General features: G+C 42.8%; 1 protein-coding gene across 1 annotated transcript in view; it reads left to right on the top strand.

Moving 5' to 3' along the window:
- LOC123731884 (thyrotropin-releasing hormone-degrading ectoenzyme) overlaps positions 1-17,525 on the top strand; it is a 464,288-nt gene extending 446,763 nt beyond the window's left edge. The window contains exons 17-19 of the mRNA XM_082964249.1: positions 8,390-8,530; positions 9,474-9,555; positions 15,769-17,525. Coding sequence (XP_082820375.1) covers positions 8,390-8,530; positions 9,474-9,555; positions 15,769-15,912 — 367 coding nt within the window. The 3' untranslated portion in view covers positions 15,913-17,525. The remainder of the gene's footprint in view (positions 1-8,389; positions 8,531-9,473; positions 9,556-15,768) is intronic.
- The last annotated feature ends 700 nt before the right edge of the window (positions 17,526-18,225 follow it).

Genomic DNA, 18,225 nt, shown 5'->3' on the forward strand with positions numbered 1-18,225 from the left:
AGAGAGTGGATTGCAGTAAGCATGATAGGGGCCAGCTGTATAGACACCAGAGAGTGGATTGCAGTAAGCATGACAGGGTCCAGCTGTATAGACACCAGAGAGAGGATTGCAGTAAGCATGACAGGGTCCAGCTGTATAGACACCAGAGAGTGGATTGCAGTAAGCATGACAGGGTTCAGCTGTATAGACACCAGAGAGGGGATTGCAGTAAGCATGACAGGGGCCAGCTGTATAGACACCAGAGAGGGGATTGCAGTAAGCATGACAGGGTCCAGCTGTATAGACACCAGAGAGGGGATTGCAGTAAGCATGACAGGGGCCAGCTGTATGACACCGGGGGAGCGGCAGCAGGGGCCAGCGTGGCCCGGGGATTGCAGTAAGCATGACAGGGGCCAGCTGTATGGACACCAGAGAGAGGATTGCAGTAAGCATGACAGGGGCCAGCTGTATGGACACCAGAGAGAGGATTGCAGTAAGCATGACAGGGTCCAGCTGTATGGACACCAGAGAGGGGATTGCAGTAAGCATGACAGGGGCCAGCTGTATACACACCAGAGAGGGGATTGCAGTAAGCTTGACAGGGTCCAGCTGTATAGACACCAGAGAGGGGATTGCAGTAAGCATGACAGGGTCCAGCTGTATAGACACCAGAGAGAGACACCAGAGAGGGGATTGCAGTAAGCATGACAGGGGCCAGCTGTATAGACACCAGAGAGGGGATTGCAGTAAGCATGACAGGGGCCAGCTGTATAGACACCAGAGAGGGGATTGCAGTAAGCATGACAGGGGCCAGCTGTATGGACACCAGAGAGAGGATTGCAGTAAGCATGACAGGGGCCAGCTGTATGGACACCAGAGAAAGGATTGCAGTAAGCATGACAGGGGCCAGCTGTATAGACACCAGAGAGGGGATTGCAGTAAGCATGACAGGGTCCAGCTGTATAGACACCAGAGAGGGGATTGCAGTAAGGATGACAGGGGCCAGCTGTATAGACACCAGAGAGAGGATTGCAGTAAGCATGACAGGGGCCAGCTGTATAGACACCAGAGAGAGGATTGCAGTAAGCATGACAGGGGCCAGCTGTATAGACACCAGAGAGAGGATTGCAGTAAGCATGACAGGGGCCAGCTGTATAGACACCAGAGAGGGGATTGCAGTAAGAGTGACAAATGGTTTTTCAGGAAGCAGGGTAGTTAGTATGTAAAGTGGTTGTCAGGGCGATGAGAGTATAATTGATGGTTTATGATCCCTGCAGGTCTCAGTGATCAATCACTAATCTATCAGAAATAAACCAGATGATCGCCTGCCACTTGACAACAATCCTAAATCTGATCATAGGAATTATCTGGCTGTCAAATAACAGCTATTATCCGTGGTTTAAAAACACATTTACTAAATGTGTCTCTCTCAGTATCTTCTCCTGGCAACTTGTGTCATCTGGGGCTAATGAAGATGCCTGGAGAGAAAACAGCAATACAACAGTGATAATACCCAGAATCCTTATTACCATAACTGTGTGTTTCAGAGAGGAGAACAAGGGGCATTAGTTCGCAGGCTGTGGAACAGAGAGTAGAGAATGTGGACACATGGTGCCAGACAGGCCAGGGAGACAGAAGGCAGGAGACACACCAACAAGCTCTACAGCTAATTAGTATGAGCCGCTATCCTGCGGAAGGGTATTGGCACGGCTGAGGGGAGTTAGGCTGAGGGGGGTTAGGCTGAGAGGGGTTAGGCTGAGGGGAGTTAGGCTGAGGGGAGTTAGGCTGAGGGGAGTTAGGCTGAGGGGGGTTAGGCTGAGAGGGAGTTAGGCTGAGGGGAGTTAGGCTGAGGGGAGTTAGGCTGAGGGGAGTTAGGCTGAGGGGGGTTAGGCTGAGGGTGGTTAGGCTGAGGGGAGTTAGGCTGAGGGGAGTTAGGCTGAGGGGGGTTAGGCTGAGGGGAGTTAGGCTGAGGGGAGTTAGGCTGAGGGGGGTTAGGCTGAGGGGGGTTAGGCTGAGGGGGGTTAGGCTGAGGGGAGTGAGGCTGAGGGGAGTTAGGCTGAGGGGGGTTAGGCTGAGGGGAGTTAGGCTGAGGGGAGTTAGGGGAGTGTGTGGGGGGGTGGAGGAGCTTGTGCTACGTGCCAAGGTACACCCCTCACCCCACACCCCACACCCCTCACCCCACACCCCTCACCCCTCACCCCACACCCCACACCCCTCACCCCTCACCCCACACCCCTCACCCCTCACCCCACACCCCTCACCCCACACCCCTTACCCCACACCCCACACCCCTCACCCCACACCTAATGTGTGTCAAGGCTGAATAAAATGCTAAAATGCCACACGCCTATAAACAGCCAAGGCACCCACCTCACCCCGTCACCAGTGTGTGTGTGTACGTACGTATGTGTGTGTATGTACGTATGTGTGTGTATGTACGTGTGTGTGTGTGTATGTGTGTGTGTGCGTGTGTGCATGCGTGTGTATATGTGTGCGTGTGTGCGTGCGTGTGTGTGCATGTGTATATGTGTGTGTGTGTGTGTGTATGTACATATGTGTGTGTGTATGTACGTGTGTGTGTGTGTGTGTGTGTGTGTGTGTGTGTGTGTGTGTGTGTGTGTGTGTGTGTGTGTGCATTCGTGCGTTCGTGCGTGTGTGTGTGTGTGTGCATGCGTTCGTGCATGTGTGTGTGTGTGTGAGTGTATGTACATATGTGTGTGTTTATGTACGTGTGTGTGTGTGTGTGTGTGTGTGTGTGTGCATTCGTGCGTTCGTGCGTGTGTGTGTGTGCATGCGTTCGTGCGTGTGTGTGTGTGTGTGAGTGTGTTTGACACTTGCCAATGCGCCCTCTCACCCCTCTACCATTGTAATCCAGACAGGGCAGAATAAAAAGCAGAGCATGTGTAGCAGCTGTGATCCTGTCCCTGTGAGACCTGGGGAAAAGAATGTCTCTGTTACGCACCACAGGACCAGAAAGAAGCTACCTAGCAGAGGATAAAGCTGCTGGAGCTTTGGGGCTTAATTGAATGGAGTGAATCATTTACTTTACAATGTACCGAGGCTGTGTCACAAATGGCACCCTATTCCCTGTTTAGTAGAAGCAGGAATGTAGTCTCTCTCAGAATCAATGATTTAAGGCTTTAAGGCACACTTGAATTTCACACCGCATGCACTACTGAAGGTTGACAATAAAACCCATGTCCGTGATTAGATCAGTGTGTGTGTGTCCGTGCCTGTTTACGTGTTTGCAGGGTGTTATCTTAGGCACGTAAGTGATACTCCATCTACAGACAAGAAAACTGGACAGGATATGCCTTCCAGCACCCCGCTCAGCTCTGAGGCTCTGAGGCTCTGGGGCTGGAATAGATGGGCCCTGCATTTAGTATTGATTTCTGTCTCCTCTGCACCCTTGGACTAAATTGTATCCTTCTCCTCAATGTTTTTATTAATGCATGATGTGATCTCAGCGCTGGATAAACCTTCCCTGATAGACCATGTTCAGCCTGCTCTAAAATGAGGTAATCTCAACACAGCTCCGGCAGTGACCTTTTTGCACTCCCAGAAGACTCATGGATGAAATCATTTCCTGTGTGAGGGGCCATTTTATTTTCTGTAGTTCTGCTGTAGCGGTGTGTGAGCCGCTGGGGATTTGTGGATGGTGTTGCAACATGTGCTCAAAAATCAGTGTTGAGAAAATAACAGGAACATAATGTTCCATCTACACAGGGTGTGTTCTGTGTTATTTACACATAATAGCTGTGAGATCAGGAAACAGAGTAGAATGATAATTGGATACAGGAGACCCGTCTCCCAAACGGCTGACCAGGCGGGTACAGGAGACCCATCTCCCAAACGGCTGACCAGGCGGGTACAGGAAACCCATCTCCCAAACGGCTGACCAGGCGGGTACAGGAAACCCATCTCCCAAACGGCTGACCAGGCGGGTACAGGAGTCCCATCTCCCAAACGGCTGACCAGGCGGGTACAGGAGTCCCATCTCCCAAACGGCTGACCAGGCGGGTACAGGAGACCCCTCTCCCAAATGGCTGACCAGGCGGGTACAGGAGTCCCGTCTCCAAAACGGCTGACCTGGCGGGTACAGGAGTCCCCTCTCCCAAACGGCTGACCAGACGGGAACAGGAGTCCCATCTCCCAAACGGCTGACCAGGCGGGTACAGGAGACCCATCTCCCAAATGGCTGACCAGGCGGGTACAGGAGACCCATCTCCCAAATGGCTGACCAGGCGGGTACAGGAGTCCCCTCTCCCAAACGGCTGACCTGGTGGGTACAGGAGTCCCGTCTCCCAAATGGCTGACCAGACGGATACAGGAGACCCGTCTCCCTATTTGCTGTGTGGTTTCACACATCGAAGTGTATCTGTTCCCTAAGCATTAGATTGATTACAACTGAAGACTGGAGCTCTCACATAGAGTATGTTGAGTGATTGAATACGGAGGCAATTGCTCTTCCTCTAAACAAATGTCTTGGTGTTTAGAAGTCTGTTGCACAAGCCCGTTGGTTGAGGTATAAAGCTTCATCATTCTATCACTTCAAGAACCCAGAGTAAAATGGTGAAGAGAAGCAGGAGATATATCAGAACAAAAGAATTGTGAGTTCCTGGAGAAGCTGCGTGCTGCGGTTACCCTCCCTGCATGGAAATGCAAATTGGAAACGTATATACCGTGGCGGTGTCTTTTTCTGTAATATCATTTTTGTTGCCTGCTTGACATTTTCGTCTCATTTGCATAACCGGCTACATCTACATTTGATACGGTCTCATCAGCTTCATACTTTCTGAGGCTGCTGATACATAGTATTAAAACTGGCTTTTTGGTCATTGAATTTAAACATTCTCCTCTAGACTGAGTCTGTCTTAATGTGTTTCTATTTCAACGTTCTCCTCCAGACTGAGTCTGTCTTAATGTGTTTCTATTTCAACGTTCTCCTCCAGACTGAGTCTGTCTTAATGTGTTTCGATTTCAACGTTCTCCTCCAGACTGAGTCTGTCTTAATGTGTTTCTATTTCAACGTTCTCCTCTAGACTGAGTCTGTTTTAATGTGTTTCTATTTCAACGTTCTCCTCCAGACTGAGTCTGTCTTAATGTGTTTCTATTTCAACGTTCTCCTCCAGACTGAGTCTGTCTTAATGTGTTTCTATTTCAACGTTCTCCTCCAGACTGTCTGTCTTAATGTGTTTCTATTTCAACGTTCTCCTCCAGACTGTCTGTCTTAATGTGTTTCTATTTCAACGTTCTCCTCCAGACTGAGTCTGTCTTAATGTGTTTCTATTTCAACGTTCTCCTCCAGACTGAGTCTGTCTTAATGTGTTTCTATTTCAACGTTCTCCTCCAGACTGAGTCTGTCTTAATGTGTTTCTATTTCAACGTTCTCCTCCAGACTGAGTCTGTCTTAATGTGTTTCTATTTCAACGTTCTCCTCCAGACTGAGTCTGTCTTAATGTGTTTCTATTTCAACGTTCTCCTCCAGACTGAGTCTGTCTTAATGTGTTTCTATTTCAACGTTCTCCTTCAGACTGAGTCTGTCTTAATGTGTTTCTATTTCAACGTTCTCCTCCAGACTGAGTCTGTCTTAATGTGTTTCTATTTCAACGTTCTCCTCCAGACTGAGTCTGTCTTAATGTGTTTCTATTTCAACGTTCTCCTCCAGACTGAGTCTGTCTTAATGTGTTTCTATTTAAACGTTCTCCTCCAGACTGAGTCTGTCTTAATGTGTTTCTATTTCAATGTTCTCCTCCAGACTGAGTCTGTCTTAATGTGATTCTATTTCAACGTTCTCCTCCAGACTGAGTCTGTCTTAATGTGTTTCTATTTCAACGTTCTCCTCCAGACTGAGTCTGTCTTAATGTGTTTCTATTTCAACGTTCTCCTCCAGACTGAGTCTGTCTTAATGTGTTTCTATTTCAACGTTCTCCTCCAGACTGTCTGTCTTAATGTGTTTCTATTTCAACGTTCTCCTCCAGACTGAGTCTGTCTTAATGTGTTTCTATTTAAACGTTCTCCTCCAGACTGAGTCTGTCTTAATGTGTTTCTATTTCAATGTTCTCCTCCAGACTGAGTCTGTCTTAATGTGATTCTATTTCAACGTTCTCCTCTAGACTGAGTCTGTCTTAATGTGTTTCTATTTCAACGTTCTCCTCCAGACTGAGTCTGTCTTAATGTGTTTCTATTTCAACGTTCTCCTCCAGACTGAGTCTGTCTTAAAGTGTTTCTATTTCAACGTTCTCCTCCAGACTGTCTGTCTTAATGTGTTTCTATTTCAACGTTCTCCTCCAGACTGTCTGTCTTAATGTGTTTCTATTTCAACGTTCTCCTCCAGACTGAGTCTGTCTTAATGTGTTTCTATTTCAACGTTCTCCTCCAGACTGAGTCTGTCTTAATGTGTTTCTATTTCAACGTTCTCCTCCAGACTGAGTCTGTCTTAATGTGTTTCTATTTCAACGTTCTCCTCCAGACTGAGTCTGTCTTAATGTGTTTCTATTTCAACGTTCTCCTCCAGACTGAGTCTGTCTTAATGTGTTTCTATTTCAACGTTCTCCTCCAGACTGAGTCTGTCTTAATGTGTTTCTATTTCAACGTTCTCCTCCAGACTGTCTGTCTTAATGTGTTTCTATTTCAACGTTCTCCTCCAGACTGAGTCTGTCTTAATGTGTTTCTATTTCAACGTTCTCCTCCAGACTGAGTCTGTCTTAATGTGTTTCTATTTCAACGTTCTCCTCCAGACTGAGTCTGTCTTAATGTGTTTCTATTTCAACTTTCTCCTCCAGACTGAGTCTGTCTTAATGTGTTTCTATTTCAACGTTCTCCTCCAGACTGAGTCTGTCTTAATGTGTTTCTATTTCAACGTTCTCCTCCAGACTGAGTCTGTCTTAATGTGTTTCTATTTCAACGTTCTCCTCCAGACTGAGTCTGTCTTAATGTGTTTCTATTTCAACGTTCTCCTCCAGACTGAGTCTGTCTTAATGTGTTTCTATTTCAACGTTCTCCTCCAGACTGAGTCTGTCTTAATGTGTCTCTTTATTTACTAGTTTAATAGCAGAAGTGGATCACTTGACTTCACAGAAGCACCTCAGCCAGGCCAGGAATCTTGTTCTCACACTGGATGTTGATATTGATGTTGAAAGCTCTATGGCCTGACTGTGTCTATTGTGACTGCTGACATGAAATACGTGATCCATGTTATACTTTCACTGCCAGAAGACTTTTTCAGTCAGATTACTGCTGGACTACAGCACACAAAAACTGTATCAGTCAGATTACTGCTGGACTACATTACCCAAAGACTGTATCAATCAGATTACTGCTGGACTACATTACCCAGACTGTATCAATCAGATTACTGCTGGACTACATTACCCAAAGGCTGTATCAATCAGATTACTGCTGGACTACATTACCCGAAGACTGTATCAATCAGATTACTGCTGGACTACATTACCCAAAGACTTTATCAGTCAGATTACTGCTGGACTACATTACCCAAAGACTTTATCAGTCAGATTACTGCTGGACTACATTACCCAAAGACTGTATCAATCAGATTACTGCTGGACTACATTACCCAGACTGTATCAATCAGATTACTGCTGGACTACATTACCCAAAGACTGTATCAGTCAGATTACTGCTGGACTACATTACCCAAAGGCTGTATCAATCAGATTACTGCTGGACTACATTACCCAAAGACTGTATCAATCAGATTACTGCTGGACTACATTACCCAAAGACTGTATCAGTCAGATTACTGCTGGACTACATTACCCAAAGGCTGTATCAATCAGATTACTGCTGGACTACATTACCCAAAGACTTTATCAGTCAGATTACTGCTGGACTACATTACCCAAAGACTTTATCAGTCAGATTACTGCTGGACTACATTACCCGAAGACTGTATCAATCAGATTACTGCTGGACTACATTACCCAAAGACTTTATCAGTCAGATTACTGCTGGACTACATTACCCAAAGACTTTATCAGTCAGATTACTGCTGGACTACATTACCCAAAGACTGTATCAATCAGATTACTGCTGGACTACATTACCCAAAGACTTTATCAATCAGATTACTGCTGGACTACATTACCTGAAGACTGTATCAGTCAGATTACTGCTGGACTACATTACCCAAAGACTGCATCAATCAGATTACTGCTGGATTACATTACCCAGACTGTATCAATCAGATTACTGCTGGACTACATTACCCAAAGACTGTTTCAGTCAGATTACTGCTGGACTACAGCATCCAAAGGGTACTTTAAACTTCTGAATTTAGTAAGAGGTGACCATGTCTTATTGCATTTTTTGTACTCACATCAGATGTGTGAGGACAATAATATACACTCTTTTATTCACAGTTCTTCTTCTTCTTCTTATCCTCCAGGCTGCTGAATCTTTCTCTGAGCTCAGATTTGGTCCCAGATCAAGATGTCATCGATGTCATCATCCACGTGGGACGGAACCCGCATGGAAGACACTTAGCCTGGAGGTACTTCAGGGAGAAATGGGACATCTTGAATTCACGGTAAGAGATTCAAGGCCTCAGAGACTGTAATATGTGCGACTTGTGTACTAACGTTCCTGTGTTGCCATAGTGATGTATTATAGTGTTCCTGTGTTTTCCGTAGTGTGATTTGTGTCCTAATGTTCCTGTGTTACCGTAGTGATGTATTATAGTGTTTCTTTGTTTCCATAGTGATGTATTATAGTGTTCCTGTGTTTCCATAGTGATGTATTATAGTGTTCCTGTGTTTCCATAGTGATGTATTATAGTGTTCTTGTGTTTCCATTGTGATGTGTTATAGTGTTCCTGTGTTTCCATAGTAATGTATTATAGTGTCCCTGCATTTCCATAGTGATGTATTATAGTGTTCCTGTGTTTCCATAGTGATGTATTATAGTGTTCCTGTGTTTCCATAGTGATGTATTATAGTGTTCTTGTGTTTCCATTGTGATGTGTTATAGTGTTCCTGTGTTTCCATAGTAATGTATTATAGTGTCCCTGCATTTCCATAGTGATGTATTATAGTGTTCCTGTGTTTCCATGGTGATGTGTTATAGTGTTCCTGTGTTTCCATAGTGATGTATTATAGTGTTCCTGTGCTGCCATAGTATGTATGTCATATATATTTTACAGTAAATTATTTCTACTTATATGTCATATATGTTTGAATAATTCAGTGCTTATTTTGCCTTCTGGTTAATCTATTTAACCATTTGTTACCAAATTCATATGCAGTACTGTGCTTGTGGATTTTGTAGAGTATCAGTACATTTATTGTGTTGTGGTTTCAGACGATACATGCTTGATGCAAACTAGATTCCAGATACTGTAGAAGTGAATGAAAATTATGTTTTTGATTGTTGATCTTCCCCAGAGCTCTTTGGGACGGTGTTCAGCAAAGCCTGAATAGAACAACCGTGTTTGTAAAATCCTTTCTTCACAACACTCTGCTCTCCATGTTTAGGTACGGGGAGGCCTTATTCATGAATTCTAAGCTAATCAGTGGGGTGACTGAATTCCTGAACACAGAGACAGAGCTGAATGAGGTAAGTTTATTTAAGGTTCACTCAGGTATCCCAGTCTTCAGTAACAAACTGCAGATGGCTTATTGTATGATATGTTACATTTAAGTACATTGTAAATGACACTATTAAAAATGTGAAAGAAATCTAAATATATGCCAACTTGGGGATTTTGTCATTTTAAAAAGCAGTATGATTATTACAGGTATTTAACATTTGCTAATCCGTCCTGCTCTGTTAAATTGTCTTAACATTGATTTGATGGAGACAGTCTGGTACAGAGTCTACATTAAATTCCAACGTTTTCTAAAAGCATACCTTTATTTCTCACCCCAAAGTAATAGTCTTTTTTGAAGTAATAGTGTTTTTCTCACTGATCAGGGGGCATCAGTACCAGTCCAGTAATCCCACTGACAGAACCATAGAGAAGAGACCTAAACCTTAAAGGGATGCTTATACTGTACGAGTTTCTTGTTATTTGTTCTCTGCAGTCGCTAATTGGCTAAAAAGCTTTTCTGAAGTTTTGAACTTCAAAGAAACTTCCTGTTTGTTTTTGTGTCTGGGAGTAATTCAAAACACCGTCTGCATATTACAGCTTATGGATACAGTAGGCCTATATATGAGCCCAAAACTGAAAAAAAACATGAATTAAAATAATGATTGTGCTGTTATACAATACATAGCCTACTGCATATTACACACGGCAGAATTTTTTTTTTTTTTAAGTTATCTTTGGTACATAATTGATCTCGCCTATATTAAGCACATTTAGAGTTTGCCTATAATTATAGTGGATTTGTATTTGATTTTGAATAGCCTAGTAATAGGTAATTTTTTATATTTTCATAAGTAATGGGCTGACACATTACCTTTTAGCTACAGAATATCTCACCAATGTGCGTTTCCATCTCCTCCTCTCTCTTCTTCATTCCTTTCTCCAGCACGCAAAGAGACGGGCTGTCAACAGTTTAATGAAATATGTTTTGTTGTGAAGACATATTACTGTCGATGTTCCCGAACAGATTTCACTTGGTTTCTCAAATTAAGCTCTGAGTAGCTGCAGGAACAGGGTTGGAGAGACCATGGCATACAGAGTACTGGGTAGATGCAGGAACAGGGTAGGACAGTCCACGGCATACAGAGTACTGGGTAGATGCTGGAGAGACCATGGCATACAGAGTACTGGGTAGATGCAGGAACAGGGTTGGAGAGACCATGGTATACAGAGGACTGGGTAGCTGCAGGAACAGGGTTGGAGAGACCATGGCATACAGAGTACTGGGTAGATGCAGGAACAGGGTAGGAGAGACCATGGCATACAGAGGACTGGGTAGATGCAGGAACAGGGCTGGAGAGACCATGGCATACAGAGGACTGGGTAGATGCAGGAACAGGGTAGGAGGGTCCACAGCATACAGAGTACTGGGTAGCTGCAGGAACAGGGTAGGAGAGTCCACGGCATACAGAGTACTGGGTAGATGCAGGAACAGAGTTTGAGAGCCCATTTTTTCTCTTTCCCCTGTTCCTGTTCCATTTGATAATGGGCCATTCTAAGTCTAAACTAATTTTACATATTAGTAAAGACAAGATTAAATTGAGAATAGTCTGATGGGTGAAAATACAGTGCATTTGGGAAAGTATTCAGACCCCTTGAATTTTTCCACATTGTTGTGTTACAGACTTATTTTTAAATGTATTTAATGTTTTTTTCCCGTCAAGCTACACACAATGCCCCATAATGACAAAGCAAAAACAGGTTTGTAGAATTATTTACAAAAAATAAGTGTTCAGACCCTTTACTCAGTACTTTGATGAAGCACCTTTGGCAGCAATTACAGCCTCGAGTCTTCTTGGGTATGACGCTACAAGCTTGGCACACCTGTATTTGGGGAGTTTCTCCCATTCTTCTCTGTAGATCCTCTCAAGCTCTGTCAGGTTGGATGGGTAGCGTCACTGCACAGCTATTTTCAGGTCTCTCCAGAGATGTTTGATTGGGTTCAAGTCCGGGATCTGGCTGGGCCACTAAAGGACATTCAGAAACTTGGCCTGAAGCCACTCCTGCATTGTCTTGACTATGTGCTTAGGGTCGTTGTCCTGTTGGAAGGTCAACCTTCGCCCCAGTCTGAGGTCATGAGCGCTCTGGAGCAGGTTTTCATCAAGGATCTCTTTGTACTTTGCTCCGTTCATCTTTCCCTAGATCCTGACTAGTCTCCTAGTCCCTACCGCTGAAAAACATCCCCACAGCATGATGCTGCCACCACATGCACTGTCAGAACATGATGCTGCCACCACCATGCTTCACCGTAGGGATGGTGCCAGGTTTCCTCCAGACGTGACACTTGGCATTCAGGCCAAAGAGTTCAATCTCGGTTTCATCAGACCAGAAAATCTTGTTTCTCATGGTCTGAGAGTCTTTAGGTGCCTTTTGGCAAACTCCAAGCAGGCTGTCATGTACCTTTTACTGAGGAGTGGCTTCCATTTGGCCACTACCATAAAGGCCTGATTGGTGGTTCTGCATTTAAGAATGAAGGAGAAATGTTTTGGTACCCTTCCCCAGATCTTTCCTACAACACAATCCTGTCTCGGAGCTCTACGGACAATTCCTTCGACCTCATGTCTTGATTTTTGCTCTGACATGCACTGTCAACTGTGGGACCTTATAAAGACAGGTGTGTGCTTTTCCAAATCATGTCCAATAAATTTAGTTGACCACAGATGGTGTAGAAATATCTGAAGGTTGACCAATTTCTAGTCTCATAAAAAAGGGTATGAATACTTATGTAAATAAGTAAAATTTCAATAAACCTGTTTTCGCTTTTTCATTATGGGGTATTGTGTGTAGATTGATGAGAGAAAATAAATGATTGTATCAATTTTAGAATAAGGCTGTAACGTAACAAAATGTGGAAAAAGTCATGGTGTCTGAACACTTTTTTTTAATTATTTAACCTTTATTTAACTAGGCAAGTCAGTTAAGAACAAATTCTTATTTACAATGACGGCCTAGGAACAGTGGGTTAACTGCCGTGTTCTGCCTGAATGCACTGTATGATCACTTGATGAGAATGACGAGAGGCAAGGAAAAGAGCGCAAGGTTCTTTGGCGACTTTTTCAAATCATCGATAGCCAATAGTAACATCATGCAGCCCATAAATGTGTTCATTTCTAACACATTCTAAGGTTTGTATCATTCACAACTAAAGTTATCAAATAACTCTAAATCTAGCATATAGGACCTGTTTCAAATGAACACTTCTACGCTCAACATCATGTGCACAATCTCGCTCCAGAATGTGAAAAATATATTTTCTATTTTATTCAGCTAAGTTCAATTATATTCTTCTTACTATAAAATCATATAATAATGTCTCCTGAATGAACAAGCCTACAGTCTATATCATGGTGAATAGCCAGATAATATACAGTATCTAGTCAGCTGAATGAACAAGTCTACAGTCTATATCATAGCCAGATAACATACAGTATCTAGTCAGCTGAATGAACAAGTCTACAGTCTATATCATAGCCAGATAACATACAGTATCTAGTCAGCTGAATGAACAAGTCTACAGTCTATATCATAGCCAGATAACATACAGTATCTAGTCAGCTGAATGAACAAGTCTACAGTCTATATCATAACCAGATAACAAACAGTATCTAGTCAGCTGAATGAACAAGTCTACAGTCTATATCATGGTGAATAGCCAGATAACATACAGTAGGTCAACTCATATTCTGTTCTTCTGAAATACAGTTTCTTCATACCAAAATGTTTCTTTAAGACCTGTTTAAAATAATGGATTTATTGTGATGTATATTCAGTTGATTTATTAGACTTTTTTAAATGTAGATGTTCCTAAGGTCTGCATCAACTGCTTGTGTGCTGCTTGTATAGGAGATGGAGATGCTGAACGGTTGATGTTAATGAGCCGTCCGTTTCCGTGAGACAGTAACCGGCTGACAACATTTCATGACCGCCACCGCCCTCTCTGGACCAGAGATATTCTGTCTTCTTCCTTAAACATTATTTTATTCTCTAATGACCACAAGAGTCTCTGTTATCTTCCAATGTAATAATTCACAGCAAATGACATGTTTGTCTATTCAGCTTGGCTCAGATTCACACGTAGGAAATCTATTCCTTTATTTACATTTTATTTACCTTTCTTTTCTCCAACTGGTAGTTAGAGTCTTGTCCCATCGCTCCAATTCCCGTACGGACTAGGGAGAAGCGAAGGTCGAGAGCCACGCGTCCTCCAAAACACAGCCCTGATAAGCCGCTTGTTGACACACTGCGCTGCTAAACCCAGAAGCCAGCCGCACCAATGTGTGGGAGGAAACATCATACACCTGGCGACCATGTCAGCATGCATGCAACCCAGCCCGCCACAGAACGCGATGGGACAAGGACATCCCGACCACCCAAACCCTCCCCTTACACGGACAACGCTGGGCCAATTCTCTGCCGCCTCATTGGTCTCCCAGTCGCGGCTGGCTGCGACACAGCCTGGGATCGAACCCGTGTCTGTAGTGACGCCTCTAGCACACTGCAATGTGATGCTTTAGACCTCTGCGCCACTCGGGAGGTGAAGATCTATTCCTTTTTTCCATGTTTTTGATTGAAGCACTTCTCAGTAGTTGGTATTCAGACTTACCATATGCAGGTGCTTAACTGACTTTGCAGGTGTGGCTCCCTTGCGGGCACTGAATACATTTAATTCAACAGCTGAAAATCCTCTCATATGCTGGCCAAAATATTTTCTCATGAAGTTGTCATTCAGTAGGGTTTTCAGTACATTTATCTGGTGCTATCTCTTTAAATACTGTGCTCGTTTAATTAGAATGTTCTTGACAGAATGTATATATATGAAGAGAACAGGTTCAGAATAGGGATGGAAGAATACCATCTACTGTGAATACACACATGTTCCTCTCCTTTCCAGCACCAATTGGTAAATGTATAAATAATCAGATGTTGTAGATTATTTAGGGTTAGGAAAGTATAAATGAATCAAACATAAACAGGGTTGGAGAGCCTTTACGCATAAAATACATTGGTCAATCTAAAAACTACAGGAAAGTGAACAATAGGAGTTGAACAGTAGTCTATAAATCTACCCTCAGTAATCATGGAACTGGTATGCCAGGCTCCAGGTTTAACCTGCTGTTGTTCAATTCCATAATGATTCAAATAGGCTACATGTCCCAAATTATTGGACAACTTGTAATCCGTTTAATGTGATCCACTATTGCTAGTGACCCTCAGGAACAACCACACTGACGTGACAGAATAAAGAGAGGTCAATTAACGATGATGTCATGATGGAATGATATAACATGTAGGCTACAGAATACAGAATAAAGAGAGGTCAATTAACGATGATGTCATGATGGAATGATATAACATGTAGGCTACAGAATACAGAATAAAGAGAGGTCAATTAACGATGATGTCATGATGGAATGATATAACATGTGGGCTACAGAATACAGAATAAAGAGAGGTCAATTAACGATGATGTCATGATGGAATGATATAACATGTGGGCTACAGAATACAGAATAAAGAGAGGTCAATTAACGATGATGTCATGATGGAATGATATAACATGTGGGCTACAGAATACAGAATAAAGAGAGGTCAATTAACGATGATGTCATGATGGAATGATATAACATGTGGGCTACAGAATACAGAATAAAGAGAGGTCAATTAACGATGATGTCATGATGGAATGATATAACATGTGGGCTACAGAATAAAGTGGCTGGGTTTTTTTCTCACTTGGAACCGACAGGTTGTTCGACCTTATTCATCGTTTTCCTTGCGTTTAAAGATGGTGGAATTATGAGGGAATTAAGTCGAGGTCAGAATACGGCGTATCTGAAGACACACCTCCAGCACATCTTAGTTTCTTTCCTCTCCACCCCAAACGTGTACCTTTCCCCCAATGCATAAATTCAAGGTCAGAATACACGCAGAGAGAAAAGGAAATAAAGTTACATTTACGTGCCCGTAACTCTGGTGTGAATTCTTCCCCCCTACAGCTTTGTTTTATATGAAGATGGGTCTAACGTTTGAGTTATTGCCCTGTGCCAGAAGGCACTTTAAACCTGTCTAGAGTACCTAGACACTAGATACACACAGTATCCTTTCCAACAGGTATGCTGGATGATTGTTGCCTGGATTACCCTCATGTACCTGACTCTGTGTCTGTCTGTTACCTTCTTCAGCTGAAGGAGTTTATCCAGATCAGTGGAGGTGGAGCGGGGCCAGCGTTGGCCCGGGCCGTGGAGATCGTGGAGGCCAACGTGAGATGGCACAGTCTCTACGAACGCCAGATCTTCCAGTGGCTAAGGAAGTCTCCCAACGGTTAACACACAGCCAACAGGGTTCAGCCCAAGCATGGTATCTCTCTGAAACTATTACAGACCCAACAACATCGGGCGGAGAAAAAAAATATGAGAAAAAAACTGTTTCAACATGAATATGTTAATTTGAATTGCAAAATAAGACATTTACCCACCTCCCCCCAAAAACTTGATGAGAGAGTCACTGGCAAACCGGAGAGAGAGGGAACAGTGAAGACGGACGATGTGATTGGCTCAGATGACCTCATTCTGACCGACCATCGAAGGTGGATGTGATTAGGTATAAATATTGCATGGTGGCATTCATCTCCAGTGACAGTTTTCTTTTTCAACGCATGGTTTTCACCCCTCCTCTGATTGGTTTTCCACTAAGCTGACCCATGTGACCTTTTCAATGACCTTTGAACCTCCAGTCAACTCTTAGTAGCCTATGAGGAGAAAGACAAACGAGCTACTAGAGGCACAGGAAGAGGACCGGGCGGCAATATGATACAACTGTGACAAGCACAAGTATTATAATTTTTTTCAATGATGACAATCATTATTTTGATTGGGACAAAAGCAAATAAGAATTATAACGTAATAAAATAATATGTGTACCTAAATGGTTTGGACCTTAACCTTCTCTTTTGAGCCATACTGAGGTGGACTTTGTGACGTCTGGAACATTTAGACGGGGGACCTGGCGGCTAAAGTGATGTTCATTGTTGTGCTTGATGTGTTCCATAATAACTTATCCTCCTTCCTCATCCAACAGGGTTTCCCTAAATGACATTAAGCCAGGGGGACTCTGCAGAAGCCAGGAGTCAGATTGGGAGCTGGAACAAGGTGACTCCCCATAACCCGAAAGAGTCACTATTGATTATTGATCGATTATCGTTAAGAACATAATTTATATTTGCTAATTGCACTGGAGTGTCCTTGGATTATACCGTCTTGGTGTTTGAGTGAAGATAAAACTGTTGTGAGTCGCGGTTGATATTTAGTGTGTAAATGGTCCACGTTGCTGATGGACTGAGAGCCAGTGGACACAGCCTGTGTGAGCCATGGTGTAGTAATGATGACATGTAGAAACTTACGTTGTTATGGTCAAACACCATGCTTTGGTTTTCATGTGCCGCTAATTACTTCATAAAAAGTTTCACTCAGAAACCGTGTTTAAGCAAACGCAGAGGAAATATGCACCAATATTCCTGACAGATATTACTAGTTTTGTTGCTACCCTGCAAAGCCCAGTAAACTTAACAGGCCGATGCTAACAGCTAGCTGGATATACTCTGTGGACTCGTTTCATGAAGAATAGAACATAATAATGAGTTTTTACTGTTGACACTTGGCTGGTAGAGCAAATCCCCATTGGGTTTACTGGGGAGTGCATTGCTCTTATTTTCTGTGTAAAAGTCAGTGCTATTTATATCCTCTTTGGCTAATCCTTGATACTATAGACCTCAAGAAGAAAACAGTTGCAGCCCTTCACCATCTTTTCCTTTCTTGTTGTGTTTTGATGTATTAAAAAAAGCTTTTTTTTCTAATTGAGGGACAATATTGTTCTGTGTTTTGAGCAGAGCAGCAATGGGATTTTAACGCTGACAAATAAATTATTTTGTACAGTAATGCAACGCTGCCTGACTGTGTCTGTCATTATTTGTGAGAGACAGAGAGATCGAGAGACAGAGAGAAAGATACAGAGCGAGAGAGAGACAGAGACAGATAGTTTGTGTTTGCTATGCAGCTGACTCCACTACATTTCCATTTTCTCTTGATGGACCAATTCTCAAGGAACAAAAAGGAAAGTGTGAGGAAAAGTGTTGGTCATTTTACTTGCTGAAGTAAGCCATACAGTATATTTTATAGATCATCAACTAGATTCATAAAGGTATTGATTGTCATACATGATCTACAATCTGCAATGGACAACAGAGCTTCGAGTGGCCTTAAACAGTGGTAAATTAAAGATGAAGATAATATATTTAGATGTATTTTTCATGATTCGTGCAGGTTTATTTGTCATTCAGTACTTGCCTTACTCTGTCACCTTGTAGAATGTATTAGTATAATGCTTTCTCTATGTAATCCAGTATTATTAAGGCATATTTGTTTTCCCAAAATGAAGTCTGTATAATTAATTTAGAAATACAGTGCATTCGGGAAAGTATTCAGACCCCTTTACTTTTTCCACATTTTCTTACGTTACAGCCTTATTCTGAAAATGATTCAAGTAAGGGCTTTTCTCATCAATCTACACACAATACCCCGTAAATACACAGCAAAAACTGTTTATTATACATTTTTGCAAATGTATTAAAAATAAAAATGGAA

Source organism: Salmo salar, chromosome 17 (genome assembly GCF_965601325.2).
Source record: "Salmo salar chromosome 17, fSalSal1, whole genome shotgun sequence".
Taxonomy (NCBI): domain Eukaryota; kingdom Metazoa; phylum Chordata; class Actinopteri; order Salmoniformes; family Salmonidae; genus Salmo; species Salmo salar.